Raw genomic sequence first — 23,185 nt, forward strand, 5'->3', positions numbered from 1 at the left:
GTGTCGTCAAGTATACTATCCATCCATACCTGTGGTGCATTTCAGTTTTGCACAGTTTGCTGACCACCAGTATAACTATATATATATATATAGCAGTACGGTACAGTAGTCCACTGCTCTACCTACTTCTGTGTCGTCAAGTATACTATCCATCCATACCTGTGGTGCATTTCAGTTTTGCACAGTTTGCTGACCACCAGTATATACTATATAGCAGTACGGTACAGAAGGCCACTGCTCTACCTACCTCTGTGTCATCAAGTATACTATCCATCAATACCTGTGGTGCATTTCAGTTTTGCACAGTTTGCTGACCACCAGTATAACTATATATATATAGCAGTACGGTACAGTAGTCCACTGCTCTACCTACCTCTGTGTTGTCAAGTATACTATCCATCCATACCTGTGGTGCATTTCAGTTTTGCACAGTTTGCTGACCACCAGTATATACTATATAGCAGTACGGTACAGAAGGCCACTGCTCTACCTACCTCTGTGTCATCAAGTATACTATCCGTCCATACCTGTGGTGCATTTCAGTTTTGCACAGTTTGCTGACCACCAGTATAACTATATATATAGCAGTACGGTACAGTAGTCCACTGCTCTACCTACCTCTGTGTCGTCAAGTAAACTATCCATCCATACCTGTGGTGCATTTCAGTTTTGCACAGTTTGCTGACCACCAGTATAACTATATATATAGCAGTACGGTACAGAAGGCCACTGCTCTACCTACCTCTGTGTCGTCAAGTATACTATCCATCCATACCTGTGGTGCATTTCAGTTTTGCACAGTTTGCTGACCACCAGTATATACTATATAGCAGTACGATACAGAAGGCCACTGCTCTACCTACCTCTGTGTCGTCAAGTATACTATCCATCCATACCTGTGGTGCATTTCAGTTTTGCACAGTTTGCTGACCACCAGTATAACTATATATATAGCAGTACGGTACAGTAGTCCACTGCTCTACCTACCTCTGTGTCGTCAAGTATACTATCCATCCACACCTGTGGTGCATTTCAGTTTTGCACAGTTTGCTGACCACCAGTATATACTATATAGCAGTACGGTACAGAAGGCCACTGCTCTACCTACCTCTGTGTCGTCAAGTATACTATCCATCTATACCTGTGGTGCATTTCAGTTTTGCACAGTTTGCTGACCACCAGTATAACTATATATATAGCAGTACGGTACAGTAGTCCACTGCTCTACCTACCTCTGTGTCGTCAAGTATACTATCCATCCATCCCTGTGGTGCATTTCAGTTTTGCACAGTTTGCTGACCACCAGTATATACTATATAGCAGTACGGTACAGAAGGCCACTGCTCTACCTACCTCTGTGTCGTCAAGTATACTATCCATCCATACCTGTGGTGCATTTCAGTTTTGCACAATTTGCTGATCACCAGTATAACTATATATATATAGCAGTACGGTACAGTAGTCCACTGCTCTACCTACCTCTGTGTCGTCAAGTATACTATCCATCCATACATGTGGTGCATTTCAGTTTTGCACAGTTTGCTGATCAGCAGTATAACTATATATATATAGCAGTACGGTACAGTAGTCCACTGCTCTACCTACCTCTGTGTCGTCAAGTATACTATTCATCCATACCTGTGGTGCATTTCAGTTTTGCACAGTTTGCTGACCACCAGTATATACTATATAGCAGTACGGTACAAAGGCCACTGCTCTACCTACCTCTGTGTCGTCAAGTATACTATCCATCCATACCTGTGGTGCATTTCAGTTTTGCACAGTTTGCTGACCACCAGTATATACTATATAGCAGTACGGTACAGAAGGCCACTGCTCTACCTACCTCTGTGTCGTCAAGTATACTATCCATCCATACCTGTGGTGCATTTCAGTTGTGCGCAGTATATATAGTAGTAGGCCATTGCTATTGATATATTACTGGCATATAATTCCACACATTAAAAAATGGAGAACAAAAATGTGGAGGGTAAAATAGGGAAAGATCAAGATCCACGTCCACCTCGTGCTGAAGCTGCTGCCACTAGTCATGGCCGAGACGATGAAATGCCATCAACGTCGTCTGCCAAGGCCGATGCCCAATGTCATAGTAGAGAGAATGTAAAATCCAAAAAAATAAAGCTCAGTAAAATGACCCAAAAATCTAAATCAAAATTGTCTGAGGAGAAGCGTAAACTTGCCAATGTGCCATTTACGACACGGAGTGGCAAGGAACGGCTGAGGGCCTGGCCTATGTTCATGGCTAGTGGTTCAGCTTCACATGAGGATGGAAGCACTCATCCTCCTGCTAGAAAACTTAAAAGAGTTAAGATGGCAAAAGCACAGCAAAGAACTGTGCATTCTTCTAAATCACAAATCCCCAAGGAGAGTCCAATTGTGTCGGTTGCGATGCCTGACCTTCCCAACACTGGACGGGAAGAGGTTGCGCCTTCCACCATTTGCACGCCCCCTGCAAGTGCTGGAAGGAGCACCCGCAGTCCAGTTCCTGATAATCAAATTGAAGATGTCACTGTTGAAGTACACCAGGATGAGGATATGGGTGTTGCTGGCGCTGGGGAGGAAATTGACAAGGAGGATTCTGATGGTGAGGTGGTTTGTTTAAGTCAGGCACCTCTTTTTTTCTTTGCATCATGTACTGTTTGGGGACTATTTTTTAATCTGCCATCCTGTCTGACACTGCAGTGCCACTCCTAGATGGGCCAGGTGTTTGTGTCGGCCACTTGGGTCGCTTAGCTTAGCGATCCAGCGACCTTGGTGCACCTCTTTTTTTTTCTTTGCATCATGTGCTGTTTGGGGACTATTTTTTGAAGTGCCATCCTGTCTGACACTGCAGTGCCACTCCTAGATGGGCCAGGTGTTTGTGCCGCCCACTTGGGTCGCTTAGCTTAGTCACACAGCTACCTCATTGCGCCTCTTTTTTTCTTTGCATCATGTGCTGTTTGGGGACTATTTTTTTGAAGTGCCATCCTGCCTGACACTGCAGTGCCACTCCTAGATGGGCTAGGTGTTTGTGTCAGCCACTTGGGTCGCTTAGCTTAGCCATCCAGCAACCTTGGTGCACCTCTTTTTTTTCTTTGCATCATGTGCTGTTTGGGGACTATTTTTTGAAGTGCCATCCTGTCTGACACTGCAGTGCCACTCCTAGATGGGCCAGGTGTTTGTGTCGGCCACTTGGGTCGCTTAGCTTAGTCACACAGCTACCTCATTGCGCCTCTTTTTTTCTTTGCATCATGTGCTGTTTGGGGACTATTTTTTTGAAGTGCCATCCTGCCTGACACTGCAGTGCCACTCCTAGATGGGCCAGGTGTTTGTGTCGGCCACTTGGGTCGCTTAGCTTAGCCATCCAGCAACCTTGGTGCACCTCTTTTTTTTCTTTGCATCATGTGCTGTTTGGGGACTATTTTTTGGAAGTGCCATCCTGTCTGACACTGCAGTGCCACTCCTAGATGGGCCAGGTGTTTGTGTCGGCCACTTGGGTCGCTTAGCTTAGTCATCCAGCGACCTCATTGCGCCTCTTTTTTCTTTGCATCATGTGCTGTTTGGGGACTATTTTTTGGAAGTGCCATCCTGTCTGACACTGCAGTGCCACTCCTAGATGGGCCAGGTGTTTGTGCCGCCCACTTGGGTCGCTTAGCTTAGTCACACAGCTACCTCATTGCGCCTCTTTTTTTCTTTGCATCATGTGCTGTTTGGGGACTATTTTTATGAAGTGCCATCCTGCCTGACACTGCAGTGCCACTCCTAGATGGGCCAGGTGTTTGTGTCGGCCACTTGGGTCGCTTAGCTTAGCCATCCAGCAACCTTGGTGCACCTCTTTTTTTTCTTTGCATCATGTGCTGTTTGGGGACGATTTTTTGAAGTGCCATCCTGTCTGACACTGCAGTGCCACTCCTAGATGGGCCAGGTGTTTGTGTCGGCCACTTGGGTCGCTTAGCTTAGTCACACAGCTACCTCATTGCGCCTCTTTTTTTCTTTGCATCATGTGCTGTTTGGGGACTATTTTTTTGAAGTGCCATCCTGCCTGACACTGCAGTGCCACTCCTAGATGGGCCAGGTGTTTGTGTCGGCCACTTGGGTCGCTTAGCTTAGTCACACAGCTACCTCATTGCACCTCTTTTTTTCTTTGCATCATGTGCTGTTTGGGGACTATTTTTTTAAGTGCCATCCTGTCTGACACTGCAGTGCCACTCCTAGATGGGCCAGGTGTTTGTGTCGGCCACTTGGGTCGCTTAGCTTAGTCATCCAGCGACCTCATTGCGCCTCTTTTTTCTTTGCATCATGTGCTGTTTGGGGACTATTTTTTGGAAGTGCCATCCTGTCTGACACTGCAGTGCCACTCCTAGATGGGCCAGGTGTTTGTGCCGGCCACTTGGGTCGCTTAGCTTAGTCACACAGCTACCTCATTGCGCCTCTTTTTTTCTTTGCATCATGTGCTGTTTGGGGACTATTTTTTTGAAGTGCCATCCTGCCTGACACTGCAGTGCCACTCCTAGATGGGCCAGGTGTTTGTGTCGGCCACTTGGGTCGCTTAGCTTAGCCATCCAGCAACCTTGGTGCACCTCTTTTTTTTCTTTGCATCATGTGCTGTTTGGGGACTATTTTTTGAAGTGCCATCCTGTCTGACACTGCAGTGCCACTCCTAGATGGGCCAGGTGTTTGTGTCGGCCACTTGGGTCGCTTAGCTTAGTCACACAGCTACCTCATTGCGCCTCTTTTTTTCTTTGCATCATGTGCTGTTTGGGGACTATTTTTTTGAAGTGCCATCCTGCCTGACACTGCAGTGCCACTCCTAGATGGGCCAGGTGTTTGTGTCGGCCACTTGGGTCGCTTAGCTTAGCCATCCAGCAACCTTGGTGCACCTCTTTTTTTTCTTTGCATCATGTGCTATTTGGGGACTATTTTTTGAAGTGCCATCCTGTCTGACACTGCAGTGCCACTCCTAGATGGGCCAGGTGTTTGTGTCGGCCACTTGGGTCGCTTAGCTTAGTCACACAGCTACCTCATTGCGCCTCTTTTTTTCTTTGCATCATGTGCTGTTTGGGGACTATTTTTTTAAGTGCCATCCTGTCTGACACTGCAGTGCCACTCCTAGATGGGCCAGGTGTTTGTGTCGGCCACTTGGGTCGCTTAGCTTAGTCACACAGCTACCTCATTGCATCTCTTTTTTTCTTTGCATCATGTGCTGTTTGGGGACTATTTTTTTGAAGTGCCATCCTGCCTGACACTGCAGTGCCACTCCTAGATGGGCCAGGTGTTTGTGTCGGCCACTTGGGTCGCTTAGCTTAGCCATCCAGCGACCTTGGTGCACCTCTTTTATTTCTTTGCATCATGTGCTGTTTGGGGACTATTTTTTGAAGTGCCATCCTGTCTGACACTGCAGTGCCACTCCTAGATGGGCCAGGTGTTTGTGTCGGCCACTTGAGTCACTTAGCTTAGTCACACAGCTACCTCATTGCGCCTCTTTTTTTTCTTTGCATCATGTGCTGTTTGGGGACTATTTATTTGAAGTGCCATCCTGCCTGACACTGCAGTGCCACTCCTAGATGGGCCAAGTGTTTGTGTCGGCCACTTGGGTCGTTTAGCTTAGTCACACAGCTACCTCATTGCACCTCTTTTTTTCTTTGCATCATGTGCTGTTTGGGGATTATTTTTTGAAGTTCCATCCTGTCTGACACTGCAGTGCCACTCCTAGATGGGCCAGGTGTTTGTGTCGGCCACTTGGGTCGCTTAGCTTAGTCATCCAGCGACCTCGGTGCAAATTTTAGGACTAAAAATAATATTGTGAGGTGTGAGGTGTTCAGAATAGACTGGAATTGAGTGTAATTTATGTTTATTGAGGTTAATAATACTATGGGATCAAAATGACCCCCAAATTCTATGATTTAAGCTGTTTTTGAGGGTTTTTTTGTAAAAAAAACCACCCGAATCCAAAACACACCCGAATCCGACAAAAAAAATTCAGGGAGGTTTTGCCAAAACGCGTCCGAATCCAAAACACGGCCGCGGAACCAAATCCAAAACCAAAACACAAAACACAAAAAATTTCCGGTGCACATCACTACATAATGGCCCTCATTCCGAGTTGTTCGCTCGCTAGCTGCTTTTAGCAGCATTGCTCACGCTAAGCCGCCGCCTACTGGGAGTGTATTTTAGCATAGCAGAATTGCGAACGAAAGATTAGCAGAATTGCGATTAGAAATTTCTTAGCAGTTTCTGAGTAGCTCTAGACTTACTCCTACACTGCGATCAGTTCAGTCAGTTTCGTTCCTGGTTTGACGTCACAAACACACCCTGCGTTCGCCCAGACACTCCCCCGTTTCTTCAGACACTCCCGCGTTTTTCCCAGAAACGCATGCGTTTTTTCACACACACCCATAAAACGGCCAGTTTCCGCCCAGAAACACCCACTTCCTGTCAATCACACTCCGATCACCAGAACGATGAAATTTCTTTATTACGCCGTGAGTAAAATACCAAACTTTTTAGCAAATTTACTTGGCGCAGGCGCACTGCGAACATTGCGCATGCGCAGTTTGCGACTAATCGCTCCGTTGCGAAAAAAACTAACGAGCGAACATCTCGGAATGAGGGCCATCATACCACGTTACAATGAGCAGGTACATCGGCATACCTGGATGTATTGCAGGCCACAAGGCAAAAGTTTGTAAGAAGAACCCCTATGTATCACCCACTGGTGAAAAATGTATATAATACATGTAACTGTGACAGGCAAAGTGGCCCCTTTCAGCTCTGTGCCCCATAGTAGCTGCACTCCATGCACCTATGGTAGCTACGCCCTTGTAGACATCCTCACTACCAGTAATTACTGTTGATTTTCAATATGAGTAACAGGATTGGTTATAGCGAATATAGTTTTCTTTTTTTTTATTTGTATCTCCGTGTCTGTTTATTGAATTATCCTCATTTGTTGATAGATCTAATTATTAATATCAAGTGGTCACAGTAGACCAATAAAAACGTGTGTGTGTTAGAGATGAGCGGGTTCGGTTTCTCTGAATCCGAACCCGCCAGAACTTCATGTTTTTTTTCACGGGTCCGAGCGACTCGGATCTTCCCGCCTTGCTCGGTTAACCCGAGCGCGCCCGAACGTCATCATGACGCTGTCGGATTCTCGCGAGGCTCGGATTCTATCGCGAGACTCGGATTCTATATAAGGAGCCGCGCGTCGCCGCCATTTTCACACGTGCATTGAGATTGATAGGGAGAGGACGTGGCTGGCGTCCTCTCCGTTTAGAATAGATTAGAGAGACACTTGATTTACTAATTTTGGGGAGCATTAGGAGTACTCAGTACAGTGCAGAGTTTTGCTGATAGTGACCAGTGACCACCACTTTTATTTATAATCCGTTCTCTGCCTGAAAAAAGCGATACACAGCACACAGTGACTCAGTCACATACCATATCTGTGTGCACTGCTCAGGCTCAGGCCAGTGTGCTGCATCATCTATTATCTATATATAATATTATATATATCTGTCTGACTGCTCAGCTCACACAGCTTATAATTGTGGGGGAGACTGGGGAGCACTACTGCAGTGCCAGTTATAGGTTATAGCAGGAGCCAGGAGTACATAATATATTATATAGTGAGTGACCACCAGACACACAGTGCAGTTTATTTAATATATCCGTTCTCTGCCTGAAAAAAGCGATACACACAGTGACTCAGTCAGTCACATACCATATCTGTGTGCACTGCTCAGGCTCAGGCCAGTGTGCTGCATCATCTATATATATTATATATCTGTCTGACTGCTCAGCAAACACACAGCTTATAATTGTGGGGGAGACTGGGGAGCACTACTGCAGTGCCAGTTATAGGTTATAGCAGGAGCCAGGAGTACATAATATTATATTAAAATTAAACAGTGCACACTTTTGCTGCAGGAGTGCCACTGCCAGTGTGACTAGTGACCAGTGACCTGACCACCAGTATATATAATATTAGTAGTATACTATCTCTTTATCAACCAGTCTATATTAGCAGCAGACACAGTACAGTGCGGTAGTTCACGGCTGTGGCTACCTCTGTGTCGGCACTCGGCAGCCCGTCCATAATTGTATATACCACCTAACCGTGGTTTTTTTTTCTTTCTTTATACATACATACTAGTTACGAGTATACTATCTCTTTATCAACCAGTCTATATATTAGCAGCAGACACAGTACAGTGCGGTAGTTCACGGCTGTGGCTACCTCTGTGTCGGCACTCGGCAGCCCGTCCATAATTGTATATACCACCTAACCGTGGTTTTTTTTTCTTTCTTTATACATACATACTAGTTACGAGTATACTATCTCTTTATCAACCAGTCTATATATTAGCAGCAGACACAGTACAGTGCGGTAGTTCACGGCTGTGGCTACCTCTGTGTCGGCACTCGGCAGCCCGTCCATAATTGTATATACCACCTAACCGTGGTTTTTTTTTCTTTCTTTATACATACATACTAGTTACGAGTATACTATCTCTTTATCAACCAGTCTATATATTAGCAGCAGACACAGTACAGTGCGGTAGTTCACGGCTGTGGCTACCTCTGTGTCGGCACTCGGCAGCCCGTCCATAATTGTATATACCACCTAACCGTGTTTTTTTTTTCTTTCTTTATACATACATACTAGTTACGAGTATACTATCTCTTTATCAACCAGTCTATATTAGCAGCAGACACAGTACAGTGCGGTAGTTCACGGCTGTGGCTACCTCTGTGTCGGCACTCGGCAGCCCGTCCATAATTGTATATACCACCTAACCGTGGTTTTTTTTTCTTTCTTTATACATACATACTAGTTACGAGTATACTATCTCTTTATCAACCAGTCTATATATTAGCAGCAGACACAGTACAGTGCGGTAGTTCACGGCTGTGGCTACCTCTGTGTCGGCACTCGGCAGCCCGTCCATAATTGTATATACCACCTAACCGTGGTTTTTTTTTCTTTCTTTATACATACATACTAGTTACGAGTATACTATCTCTTTATCAACCAGTCTATATATTAGCAGCAGACACAGTACAGTGCGGTAGTTCACGGCTGTGGCTACCTCTGTGTCGGCACTCGGCAGCCCGTCCATAATTGTATATACCACCTAACCGTGGTTTTTTTTTTCTTTCTTTATACATACATACTAGTTACGAGTATACTATCTCTTTATCAACCAGTCTATATATTAGCAGCAGACACAGTACAGTGCGGTAGTTCACGGCTGTGGCTACCTCTGTGTCGGCACTCGGCAGCCCGTCCATAATTGTATATACCACCTAACCGTGTTTTTTTTTTCTTTCTTTATACATACATACTAGTTACGAGTATACTATCTCTTTATCAACCAGTCTATATATTAGCAGCAGACACAGTACAGTGCGGTAGTTCACGGCTGTGGCTACCTCTGTGTCGGCACTCGGCAGCCCGTCCATAATTGTATATACCACCTAACCGTGGGTTTTTTTTTCTTTCTTTATACATACATACTAGTTACGAGTATACTATCTCTTTATCAACCAGTCTATATATTAGCAGCAGACACAGTACAGTGCGGTAGTTCACGGCTGTGGCTACCTCTGTGTCGGCACTCGGCAGCCCGTCCGTAATTGTATATACCACCTAACCGTGGTTTTTTTTTCTTTCTTTATACATACATACTAGTTACGAGTATACTATCTCTTTATCAACCAGTCTATATATTAGCAGCAGACACAGTACAGTGTGGTAGTTCACGGCTGTGGCTACCTCTGTGTCGGCACTCGGCAGCCCGTCCATAATTGTATATACCACCTAACCGTGTTTTTTTTTTCTTTCTTTATACATACATACTAGTTACGAGTATACTATCTCTTTATCAACCAGTCTATATTAGCAGCAGACACAGTACAGTGCGGTAGTTCACGGCTGTGGCTACCTCTGTGTCGGCACTCGGCAGCCCGTCCATAATTGTATATACCACCTAACCGTGGTTTTTTTTTCTTTCTTTATACATACATACTAGTTACGAGTATACTATCTCTTTATCAACCAGTCTATATATTAGCAGCAGACACAGTACAGTGCGGTAGTTCACGGCTGTGGCTACCTCTGTGTCGGCACTCGGCAGCCCGTCCATAATTGTATACTAGTATCCAATCCATCCATCTCCATTGTTTACCTGAGGTGCCTTTTAGTTGTGCCTATTAAAATATGGAGAACAAAAATGTTGAGGTTCCAAAATTAGGGAAAGATCAAGATCCACTTCCACCTCGTGCTGAAGCTGCTGCCACTAGTCATGGCCGAGACGATGAAATGCCAGCAACGTCGTCTGCCAAGGCCGATGCCCAATGGCATAGTACAGAGCATGTCAAAACCAAAACACCAAATATCAGTAAAAAAAGGACTCCAAAACCTAAAATAAAATTGTCGGAGGAGAAGCGTAAACTTGCCAATATGCCATTTACCACACGGAGTGGCAAGGAACGGCTGAGGCACTGGCCTATGTTCATGGCTAGTGGTTCAGCTTCACATGAGGATGGAAGCACTCAGCCTCTCGCTAGAAAACTGAAAAGACTCAAGCTGGCAAAAGCACCGCAAAGAACTGTGCGTTCTTTGAAATCCCAAATCCACAAGGAGAGTCCAATTGTGTCGGTTGCGATGCCTGACCTTCCCAACACTGGACGTGAAGAGCATGCGCCTTCCACCATTTGCACGCCCCCTGCAAGTGCTGGAAGGAGCACCCGCAGTCCAGTTCCTGATAGTCAGATTGAAGATGTCAGTGTTGAAGTACACCAGGATGAGGAGGATATGGGTGTTGCTGGCGCTGGGGAGGAAATTGACCAGGAGGATTCTGATGGTGAGGTGGTTTGTTTAAGTCAGGCACCCGGGGAGACACCTGTTGTCCGTGGGAGGAATATGGCCGTTGACATGCCAGGTGAAAATACCAAAAAAATCAGCTCTTCGGTGTGGAGGTATTTCACCAGAAATGCGGACAACAGGTGTCAAGCCGTGTGTTCCCTTTGTCAAGCTGTAATAAGTAGGGGTAAGGACGTTAACCACCTCGGAACATCCTCCCTTATACGTCACCTGCAGCGCATTCATAATAAGTCAGTGACAAGTTCAAAAACTTTGGGTGACAGCGGAAGCAGTCCACTGACCAGTAAATCCCTTCCTCTTGTAACCAAGCTCACGCAAACCACCCCACCAACTCCCTCAGTGTCAATTTCCTCCTTCCCCAGGAATGCCAATAGTCCTGCAGGCCATGTCACTGGCAATTCTGACGAGTCCTCTCCTGCCTGGGATTCCTCCGATGCATCCTTGCGTGTAACGCCTACTGCTGCTGGCGCTGCTGTTGTTGCCGCTGGGAGTCGATGGTCATCCCAGAGGGGAAGTCGTAAGCCCACTTGTACTACTTCCAGTAAGCAATTGACTGTTCAACAGTCCTTTGCGAGGAAGATGAAATATCACAGCAGTCATCCTACTGCAAAGCGGATAACTGAGTCCTTGACAACTATGTTGGTGTTAGACGTGCGTCCGGTATCCGCCGTTAGTTCACAGGGAACTAGACAATTTATTGAGGCAGTGTGCCCCCGTTACCAAATACCATCTAGGTTCCACTTCTCAAGGCAGGCGATACCGAGAATGTACACGGACGTCAGAAAAAGACTCACCAGTGTCCTAAAAAATGCAGTTGTACCCAATGTCCACTTAACCACGGACATGTGGACAAGTGGAGCAGGGCAGGGTCAGGACTATATGACTGTGACAGCCCACTGGGTAGATGTATGGACTCCCGCCGCAAGAACAGCAGCGGCGGCACCAGTAGCAGCATCTCGCAAACGCCAAATCTTTCCTAGGCAGGCTACGCTTTGTATCACCGCTTTCCAGAATACGCACACAGCTGAAAACCTCTTACGGCAACTGAGGAAGATCATCGCGGAATGGCTTACCCCAATTGGACTCTCCTGTGGATTTGTGGCATCGGACAACGCCAGCAATATTGTGTGTGCATTAAATATGGGCAAATTCCAGCACGTCCCATGTTTTGCACATACCTTGAATTTGGTGGTGCAGAATTTTTTAAAAAACGACAGGGGCGTGCAAGAGATGCTGTCGGTGGCCAGAAAAATTGCGGGACACTTTCGGCGTACAGGCACCACGTACAGAAGACTGGAGCACCACCAAAAACTACTGAACCTGCCCTGCCATCATCTGAAGCAAGAAGTGGTAACGAGGTGGAATTCAACCCTCTATATGCTTCAGAGGTTGGAGGAGCAGCAAAAGGCCATTCAAGCCTATACAATTGAGCACGATATAGTAGGTGGAATGCACCTGTCTCAAGTGCAGTGGAGAATGATTTCAACGTTGTGCAAGGTTCTGATGCCCTTTGAACTTGCCACACGTGAAGTCAGTTCAGACACTGCCAGCCTGAGTCAGGTCATTCCCCTCATCAGGCTTTTGCAGAAGAAGCTGGAGGCATTGAAGAAGGAGCTAAAAGGGAGCGATTCCGCTAGGCATGTGGGACTTGTGGATGCAGCCCTTAATTCGCTTAACAAGGATTCACGGGTGGTCAATCTGTTGAAATCAGAGCACTACATTTTGGCCACCGTGCTCGATCCTAGATTTAAAGCCTACCTTGGATCTCTCTTTCCGGCAGACACAGGTCTGCTGGGGTTCAAAGACCTGCTGGTGACAAAATTGTCAAGTCAAGCGGAACGCGACCTGTCAACATCTCCTCCTTCACATTCTCCCGCAACTGGGGGTGCGAGGAAAAGGCTCAGAATTCCGAGCCCACCCGCTGGCGGTGATGCAGGGCAGTCTGGAGCGACTGCTGATGCTGACATCTGGTCCGGACTGAAGGACCTGACAACGATTACGGACATGTCGTCTACTGTCACTGCATATGATTCTCTCAACATTGATAGAATGGTGGAGGATTATATGAGTGACCGCATCCAAGTAGGCACGTCACACAGTCCGTACTTATACTGGCAGGAAAAAGAGGCAATTTGGAGGCCCTTGCGCAAACTGGCTTTATTCTACCTAAGTTGCCCTCCCACAAGTGTGTACTCCGAAAGAGTGTTTAGTGCCGCCGCTCACCTTGTCAGCAATCGGCGTACGAGGTTACATCCAGAAAATGTGGAGAAGATGATGTTCATTAAAATGAATTATAATCAATTCCTCCGCGGAGACATTGACCAGCAGCAATTGCCTCCACAAAGTACACAGGGAGCTGAGATGGTGGATTCCAGTGGGGACGAATTGATAATCTGTGAGGAGAGGGATGTACACGGTGATATATCGGAGGGTGAAGATGAGGTGGACATCTTGCCTCTGTAGAGCCAGTTTGTGCAAGGAGAGATTAATTGCTTCTTTTTTGGGGGGGGTCCAAACCAACCCGTCATATCAGTCACAGTCGTGTGGCAGACCCTGTCACTGAAATGATGGGTTGGTTAAAGTGTGCATGTCCTGTTTTGTTTATACAACATAAGGGTGGGTGGGAGGGCCCAAGGACAATTCCATCTTGCACCTCTTTTTTCTTTTCTTTTTCTTTGCATCATGTGCTGATTGGGGAGGGTTTTTTGGAAGGGACATCCTGCGTGACACTGCAGTGCCACTCCTAGATGGGCCCGGTGTTTGTGTCGGCCACTAGGGTCGCTAATCTTACTCACACAGTCAGCTACCTCATTGCGCCTCTTTTTTTCTTTGCGTCATGTGCTGTTTGGGGAGGGTTTTTTGGAAGGGACATCCTGCGTGACACTGCAGTGCCACTCCTAGATGGGCCCGGTGTTTGTGTCGGCCACTAGGGTCGCTAATCTTACTCACACAGCTACCTCATTGCGCCTCTTTTTTTCTTTGCGTCATGTGCTGTTTGGGGAGGGTTTTTTGGAAGGGACATCCTGCGTGACACTGCAGTGCCACTCCTAGATGGGCCCGGTGTTTGTGTCGGCCACTAGGGTCGCTAATCTTACTCACACAGCTACCTCATTGCGCCTCTTTTTTTCTTTGCGTCATGTGCTGTTTGGGGAGGGTTTTTTGGAAGGGACATCCTGCGTGACACTGCAGTGCCACTCCTAGATGGGCCCGGTGTTTGTGTCGGCCACTAGGGTCGCTAATCTTACTCACACAGCTACCTCATTGCGCCTCTTTTTTTCTTTGCGTCATGTGCTGTTTGGGGAGGGTTTTTTGGAAGGGACATCCTGCGTGACACTGCAGTGCCACTCCTAGATGGGCCCGGTGTTTGTGTCGGCCACTAGGGTCGCTTATCTTACTCACACAGCGACCTCGGTGCAAATTTTAGGACTAAAAATAATATTGTGAGGTGTGAGGTATTCAGAATAGACTGAAAATGAGTGTAAATTATGGTTTTTGAGGTTAATAATACTTTGGGATCAAAATGACCCCCAAATTCTATGATTTAAGCTGTTTTTTTAGTGTTTTTTGAAAAAAACACCCGAATCCAAAACACACCCGAATCCGACAAAAAAAATTCGGTGAGGTTTTGCCAAAACGCGTTCGAACCCAAAACACGGCCGCGGAACCGAACCCAAAACCAAAACACAAAACCCGAAAAATTTCAGGCGCTCATCTCTAGTGTGTGTGTGTGTGCATATATATATATATAGATATATATGTATATATATATATATATAGATATATATATATATATATATATATATATAGATAGATAGATATACATATCTCCCAACATGACCCTCTCCAGGAGGGACAAAATGCTCTGTTCCTGGACTTTCCTCTTAATATATGATTGCCGGCACCTGTTTAACAGGTTAACGGAAAAGATGTTTCAGAACAGGTGATGAATCATACATTAAAAGGGGAAGTCAAGGAACAGAGCATTCTGTCCCTCCTGGAGAGCGTCATGTTGGAAGGTATATACATATATATACCTTCCAACATGACCCTCTCCAGGAATATCTCCTATATATTAGGCCAAATCTGTGACTCTGTGCCTGGGTGGAGTCACAGGGCTGGGCGGAGTCAACAGCCTCTGCCCTGTGCAAGCACAACACTACCTACAGTTAGGGAGGTGGACAGTGGTAGCAGCAGCCACAGATTCCGGACACAAGGGAAAATTCGCCAATGGACGGACACCCCACCGTGCCCGGTCACAAAATATACACCCAGAGCCGGATTAAGGGGGGTGGCCGGGGGGACAGTATCCCGGGCCCCCCTGTCTTAAGGGGCCCACCAACCGGAGCTCTGTCCCCATTATTCAGGTTGTCGGGGCAGGAGGGATCCACGCTGCCGTGGAAGGAGTGCAGGCTGTGCATGCGACTTCCTCCCCCCTCCTCTCGGGCAGCACGGTCGGGGACTGAGTCAAGCAAACTCCAGCCTCTGCTGCCGCCAGGAGAGATGCTGCTGGCGGCGGATGGAGATTGCTTGACCATGCTGCACAAGAGGAGGGGGGGGAGCCGTATGCACAGCCCGCACTCCTCCCTTGGCAGCGTGGATCCCTCCTGCCCCGGCAACCTGGTGTCTTCTCTCCCTACTGCAGCACAGCTCCCATTGCCTGTGTGACCGGGGCAGGTGAGCAGCAGGGGGTGCTGGTGATCGTGGGGGGCGCCCTGGGCCCCCTGAGGGCTTAATTATACAGCCACACCCCGTGCCATGGACCCCTCACTTATGCAACCCCATCACCACCTAACACAGGGGGGGGCATGCAGACCAACACACGCCATTTGCACAACGCCACGCCACCCACACATCCCTGCTCATACAACACTCCCACTGCACCATGCTCCGCTCCGGACACAGCTGCCAGCTCACACACACACTGCGGCCCTGTGCAAACAAGAGCCTCCTTTCCTGGCAACACACACCCACCCACACCCCGACTGATACCCGCACTCCACACCACGGAACCCTCCCTCCACAAAACCCCGTCACCAGCAACCTAATCCAGCCACTGAGGGGACATGCTGGCCGGGAGCCGCTGTCCGCACTACGGACCAGCACACACCATGTTAACACAGCCCATTGCTGTACATGCGACGCCGCATCACACTGTAAGCACGCCGCATCTCACTCTGTACCTCCGTTAGGTGTATTGCCGCAGCTGCCCCCAGCCCCATGGGAGACATGTCTGTTTCAAGCCAGCACCAACCAACCACACCGCGGGACAAGGGACACGAGCGCACATTCCAGATTCTATACACCTAACGCAGCCAGACACTCACAGACGGCCACCTTGCACTATCATCCATCCCCGTATGTGCAGCAATGCCTTTTGCCCTATTCCACACTCGCATGCCCCCCATCACAACGAGGGGGGAACAAGTGCAGCCTCATGGTCCCAGCACAGCCCTATCAGCACAACACTTTACAGCTACCACCACACTACTGATTAGCTCCAGTCAGCAGCCAGAGACATACCATCGCCTATCAGCACACAAGCAGTGCAACCTCTTCCCCCTTACACACACAAACACTCACCCTCCGCACTCCTAACAACACGCACGCACCCTCACCCTGCACACACACCTTCCCAATCCTTGCTACACCCCCACCCAACAACAACCCCTCCTGCCCCCATCACCCTCACACCACATGAAAAAATACAACCCTCACACACCCAACACTATAAATTACAAACACCTGTCCAACACCCTCCGCAAAACCAGCCCACAACCACAATGACCCCATACCTGCCACCCACCCTCCACAAACACACCACCCATCCAACACCCCCACCACCAAAACACAACCTTCCTTATCTGCCTAACCCAGTCACCCCCCCCCCCCCCCTTGCATGCACACACCACAACCCCACAAAACCCTCCACCATCCACCAGTGACGTGCGGTGGGGGGAGGCAGAGGAGGCAGAGCCTTTCCTGTCATACTTACGTTTAAACCACAGTTTTGACTGAATAAAATATAGGAAAAATACTAATAATTTGTTTGAAATATCTTCTTTGCATTATTCTAATAATTTTTATAGCCCAAACTCTGGATTAAAAAGTATATGGCAGGTGAGGCAGTGCCTCACCTGTGTATCCTTTCCACACACATCTAATCAGAACTCACCAGATTTCCAGGAGTTTATACTACTGCACCTGTGTATAATGCCCAGATGTACCCTTTGGCTCATATATTGCATGTAAATCTGGCTCTGGGGTTAGCCAGTGCCTCCTGAGCCATTTAGGTAACCGCACGTCACTGCCATCCACCCATCCATCCATCCATCCCATGTGGACCTCCTCCACCCATGCAAACTTCCAACCCCCTCCCCATCCCCCTGCCACCCACAACCACAACTCCATCACACGCTACACCTCCTGTCACCACCACCATCCCTCACCCCTACCCAAAACATACACAGTCAGCGCCCCCCCTCCACGTACTTGTGCAAGCACCATAAACACTACCCACAGCAATTTTGTGACCCCCACAGCAAACTACGTTGCCCTCCCAAACAATACTCCATCACGCACATTCCCGTCAACACCCTCCACAATCCAGGCCAACACCACCCTAAACCTATAACACATCCACCTCCCACTACAGCCAACTCATTATCTCAAACCATCAAAACACCAGTTAGCGCACAACACTACCCGCATATCCTACAGCCACAAAGATGCAAATCGCAACTCCATCTGCCAAACCAACACACCTCAACCCCCAGCAAACGCCCTAACACCACATCCTCTTCTCCTTAACACACGCAGGAACAATCCACCCAACCCTCCCCCAGACACACATGCACACACCCTCCACACACCCCTACTCCCACAAAACCAATTCCCCATACTCACAAAACCACCACCCACCAACTCCACCTTAGCAACCACTAACCCTCACAGCTATTAACACAACCCTCACACACCTGCAACTCCAACACACAACAAACTCCGCCACTACAATTCAACCACAACACCTCACAAACATATCCATCAACCACCCAAGCCACATACCTAACACCCACCTTCCACAAATACACCACCCCCTGCACCTCAACACAACCCCCCCCCTCACAGGCACACACCACACACCCCAATACCCTACACAATCCACCCCATGTTGACATCCCCCAGCCATGGCACCTTCGCACACCCTCCCCCTAACCCCTGCACCTCCACCAAGTGGAACACCTCCTCTCCCCTCCCCCAACCCTCACCCCTTGCCCAAAGTATACAGTCACTGGACCACATCCACCGTCCAGCCTCACTCTGGTCCCCCACCAACCACAGCATCTTCGGGGCAGCCAGCTGAATCCATGTACCCCTTCCCACAACACACTCCACCAACCACAGTCCCTTCACCCCCTCCACAATGCAGCACAAAACCACCCAAACCCTATCACATACAACATCTGCCCCTAACCGTAAACCACATACACCTCAACCCACACCCTCCCCACCCCCCACCTTCACCTCCACCAAAAATAACACTATAAAACTACTATTCTACACCTTCACATTTCTCTGGGGGTTACGGGGGCGTAGCCCCTTACGACGGTGCGAAAAGCTCCCGTAGGGCACGATGAATCACCTAGTATATATGTATATATGTCATCTAAGTCCGGCACTCCTTGTAAATGGGCTAAATATATAAATGTGCTCCGGTGCCCTCCTGACAGTCTAAGCTGACCCATATTTCGCTGTTTGTATTGAACTGGATACATTATATTAAGATAATTTAATAAAAAGCACATTTTAAATATATTTTCCCATTCTTTGTGCGCCAGATACAGACTCTTTTCTCTCTTTTTGTCAGATTTGTCCAAAATTGGTCTGTGGCAACATCCCTATTTGTTGACTTACATTGTTTGGTAGATACACTTCATTACAGGGACTATACTACGAAAATGTAAAATGAAAAATAAGTTCTGGGGCAATAGAACCTTTTTGATCACTACTTTCTTCACTAAAATCACCAATGCACAGCTCTCTTTTGTCAGATTAATGTTTCATACACCTAAACCTTCCTTGACAAATGCCCTAAAGAATTGCGCATCAAAATCCATCCAGTGGTTTTCAAGGTTAGCCTGAACATACAGACAGCTACCGGGTACTTTATTTTATACTTCAGTATGTAGAGATGGCAGAAGCACAGGTATATGGGTAGAGACTACAATAGGACCTAACTGCTCTGGGCTTCACACTGCATTTTGCAATATGCTATGTAGTCTAACAGTTCCTCATTTCTTTTCTTCTCTTTATGAGTGGAAGAGGATTAGTTAGGTTACAAAGCAGGTATAAATGTCATTTCATGGGTAGGTAATTGTAAAAATGTATACATGCAGTTATAATGTGCATATGTGCCATTATATATGTGACTAAGGGGTTTATTTATCAAAGGGAAAAGATTTCTAAATCTTTCAGCATCCTATGCAATGCCATTCTCAGGATGGCAATAGCAGATGCGATACATAATCAAAAACATTTTAATATTAAAACAAATGTTTTCCTTGTTGGAATGTAATTTAGGCAGGTATTCCAAATATATGTCCCAAATATGCAACAGTTAAAAAAATTTAGCTCTTACCGACTATTTCACGAATCTGAACCAAATGTTCCAGGCTGGTAGGTTCACTAGGTCCAGCTTTGCTAACGGCTATAACACGAGCAGAAATTTTATCACCAGTATTCAGATTTGTAATCTTGTAGTGAGTAGAAATGCTAGGCTCCATGTTCACAGATATCCATTCTTCACCTACAAAAAAATATATATATACAAAAAGTTAGATAAATGGTCAACTTGCTGTATAAAGTCAATCTTATTTGGTATACAGTGGTCTAAATGTATCTTATATAAGACAAAAACTTGTGTAACACTGTCATAACATTAACGAAGTTCAATAAGAAATCCATGTAGTAATTAAGATTACTAGTAAATTAATGCATGTTAAAGTGTGTTGTAAAATATAAAACATAACTTTTAACTTCTAAACTCATACATTGAAAATAAGGGAGGGATGAATCATGTATTGCATATTCTACATGATACATTTCACCCCTTATCACATGCATAGTGGTATTTACTAACACTGGAAAATGTTGCTTATTTTTGGTGTTAGTACATACCGCCCTCAGTTTTTCATGTTTTTCCATTTACAAATGTATTCAATTTAAAAATATATAAATCTTTCATGAGCAGTTTGGACAGTGTGACAATTTTGGGTTGGGCAGTTCGACAATTTTGCTTGCCAAATGAAACATGGTTTGGGGATACATACATTTTTTTATTAATTTACTGCTGTGATTTCGTCTATTTAACCCTTGCCTGGCATGGTTGCATAAGATGGAACAGTGTCAGATCATCCACTGATGGTGGCCAGAGAGCTCAACACACCTGGCCACCTCCATGGTTCCCTCCCCCCAGTCCCCTCCTTCTGGCCTGGTTAGAGAAGGGTGATCCAAACCTGGATTGATGAGACACATGCAGTGCCTGGATGATAAGGCCAAATACAGGAGGCCTCGTCACAGGAACTCATAAAGAAAATCACAATGAAAAAAAAATGATGCACACTGCCACAAATTTGTCCCCCTCAGCTGGGCCTATTTCAGGCCTTCCTAACAAGCCCATGCACCTGATCCTCACAGGATAGCCCATGCAGTTTTCAAGCAGCCTAATCTCTAAGGGCTCAGGGCAGCTGCGACTTCCCAAACTTCTTCCCCATAGTCATTTCTCAGGGCCAGGGAACATAACAGGATTACCCTGGCCTAACTGCAGCCCCATCACCCTCCAATTTCTCCCTCTCCTGGGCATCAGTGATGGGTGATCTTCAGGAACAGCCACTCTAACCACCCCTTGCTACTTGCTTCTTTTCTTTCAGGCCTGTGAATTCCTGAAGTGTTTGAGGAGCCAGTTTTATACAGTCAAAATGCAAGACTTCACTGTGTTAAATATATAAAGGGTCTGCATTCACTCCACCCAGCCCCCTGCTTTGTTCATCCCCTTACGTCACCCCATCTGACTGCTGCTCTTCTAGTCCCACCCACTGCTTCCATATTTACTATGTTCCTGTGGCCGACCATTTCCTCTTTTTCTGCAGCACTACGTCTGCCCACCTCCTTCACAGTGGGAGCCATTGGACAGATGCCACGTGCCCAGGCTCCCACTGCACATGCATGTTAAAGATGGGACAGACTTTATAGAATTATTATATAGATACAATTAACACAGTAAAGTCTTTCTTAATTTTAACTCTATAAAATATTTTTTTTTCCAAACATGTCCTCAAAAGTTTTTTGAAGGCACAATATTATGATTTATTTCCTTTGAGATGATTAGTAAATCAGCTACTAAAAACAGGGATTGTTTTTCTTAGAAAGAGCTACATTTCTGAACTTTATTGTTTTGCTAATGATTCAGGGGGAAGATTTAAATTGTGTGAGCAGAAATTGGCATTATAAGATGGGCTAGTTGTGGGTTTGTTCTGAGCCTCTAATTGAATAAACCCGGATACTTTACCCAGAGAAGAGATTGGGCGTCACAACTTGTGGCTAATGAAATCCCCCTTTCTAACAAATAAAAAAATCTTTTTACAACACAATAAATAACCTGTGCTACCAGAAACATTTAGATGATATGACTAATAAAATGGGAATACCCAGGATGAACACGAGTTGAAGGTTAAATCTAAAAAGACTAATTATCTGCAGGGCCGTGCTAGGGTGTTCGGCGCCACCCTGCAAACTATAAATTTGCGCCCTCCCATACTTTACAAAAAGACAGCGCACATAATGCTTTTACACATAATGCTCCCTGTAGTAGTGCCGCTTACACACGTAACACCCCCTGTGGTAGTGCCACTTTTACACAACGCCCCCTGTAGTAGTGGCACTTACACACGTAAGGCCCCTTTTGGTAGTGCCGCTTATACACAACGCCCCCTGTAGTAGTGGCACTTACACACTTAAGGCCCCTTTTGGTAGTGCCGCTTATACACAACGCCTCCTGTAGTAGTGGCACTTACACATGTAAGGGCCGCTGCAGGAGTGATGCTTACACAGGTAACGCCCCCTGTACAAGTGACACTTATACAATACGCAGTGACGCTTACACACGTAATGCCCCCTGCAACAGTGACGCTTACACACGTAACGCACCCTGTAGCAGTGACGCTTACACACACAACTCCTCCTGTACCAGTGACGCTTACACACGCAACGCCCTCCCGTACCAGTGAAGCTTACACACGCAATGCACCCTGTAATAGTGACGCTTACACACGCAACGTCCCATGTACCAGTGCCACTTACACACGCAACGACCCCCTGTACCAGTGACGCTTACACACGCAACGCACCCTGTAATAGTGACGCTTACACACGCAACGCCCCCTGTACCAGTGATGCTTGCACACGTAATGCTCCCTGTAGCAGTGACGCTTACGCACATTATGCTGCACAGTCACACATACACCACATACATACATACATATATACATACACATACAGTACAATCACACATACATATACACAGATACTGTATACATATACACACACTCACACACACTCACACACACTTTCACTCACTCTTTCCAGCCACTTACATAAAGAAGTCTGGCAACTCGTCCTTCTGTGTTGCAGGCAGCAGCCTGGTCCCATGTAGCCCCACCCCTTATTTCCATGTAGATCCGCCCCTTTTTAGATCGCCCCAGCACACTGCACTTTGAGGTGAGTCTGTGACAGGGAGAGGGAGAGGAGGCTTCATGATACCGGCGCCGCTGCCTGTCAGAGTGTGACAGGAGCATCAGCTGGGGAACTCAGCAGTGGGGATGCAGAGCGGGCAGAGCCTGGCGCCTACCTGCTTTGCATCCCTTTGCTGACCGGTAAGTGCCGAGCCTGATTATCTGATTAAATTTCAATGATTTCACACAAATGAGCATATACATTGCTTCCATAATAAATAAACTTCCCTCTACTAAAACTAGTGATGAGCGGATTCGGTTTTACTCGGATATATCACATAAAAACAATCTAACAATTAATAATAAATACAAAACAATCAGTCATTTAAATAAATTATATATTATAAATCCCCACAATATTACCAATAATGGAATAATGGAATGCTCCCACAAATATCAAATCCATAAATGTAATAGCAATATCAAGATAACTATAAGTAGATAATTTTATACATATTTTAATAAAGGAATGTTCTTTTATTTATTTATTTTTTTACATAATTTGGATGTG

The 23,185-nt window shown here is 46.5% G+C and overlaps 1 protein-coding gene across 2 annotated transcripts in view; it reads right to left on the minus strand.

Moving 5' to 3' along the window:
- The window catches only part of LOC135041406 (myosin-binding protein H-like), a 202,567-nt gene that overhangs the window by 73,994 nt on the left and 105,388 nt on the right, over window positions 1-23,185 (minus strand). For both annotated transcript variants that reach the window (XR_010235039.1, XM_063954934.1), the window contains exon 3: window positions 19,524-19,691. Coding sequence is in view for 1 of the 2 variants with exons in the window: in XM_063954934.1 (XP_063811004.1) it covers window positions 19,524-19,691 (168 nt within the window). In the remaining variant the exon portion in view is untranslated. The remainder of the gene's footprint in view (window positions 1-19,523; window positions 19,692-23,185) is intronic.

The sequence above is a fragment of the Pseudophryne corroboree genome, chromosome 2 (genome assembly GCF_028390025.1).
Source record: "Pseudophryne corroboree isolate aPseCor3 chromosome 2, aPseCor3.hap2, whole genome shotgun sequence".
Taxonomy (NCBI): Eukaryota; Metazoa; Chordata; class Amphibia; order Anura; family Myobatrachidae; genus Pseudophryne; species Pseudophryne corroboree.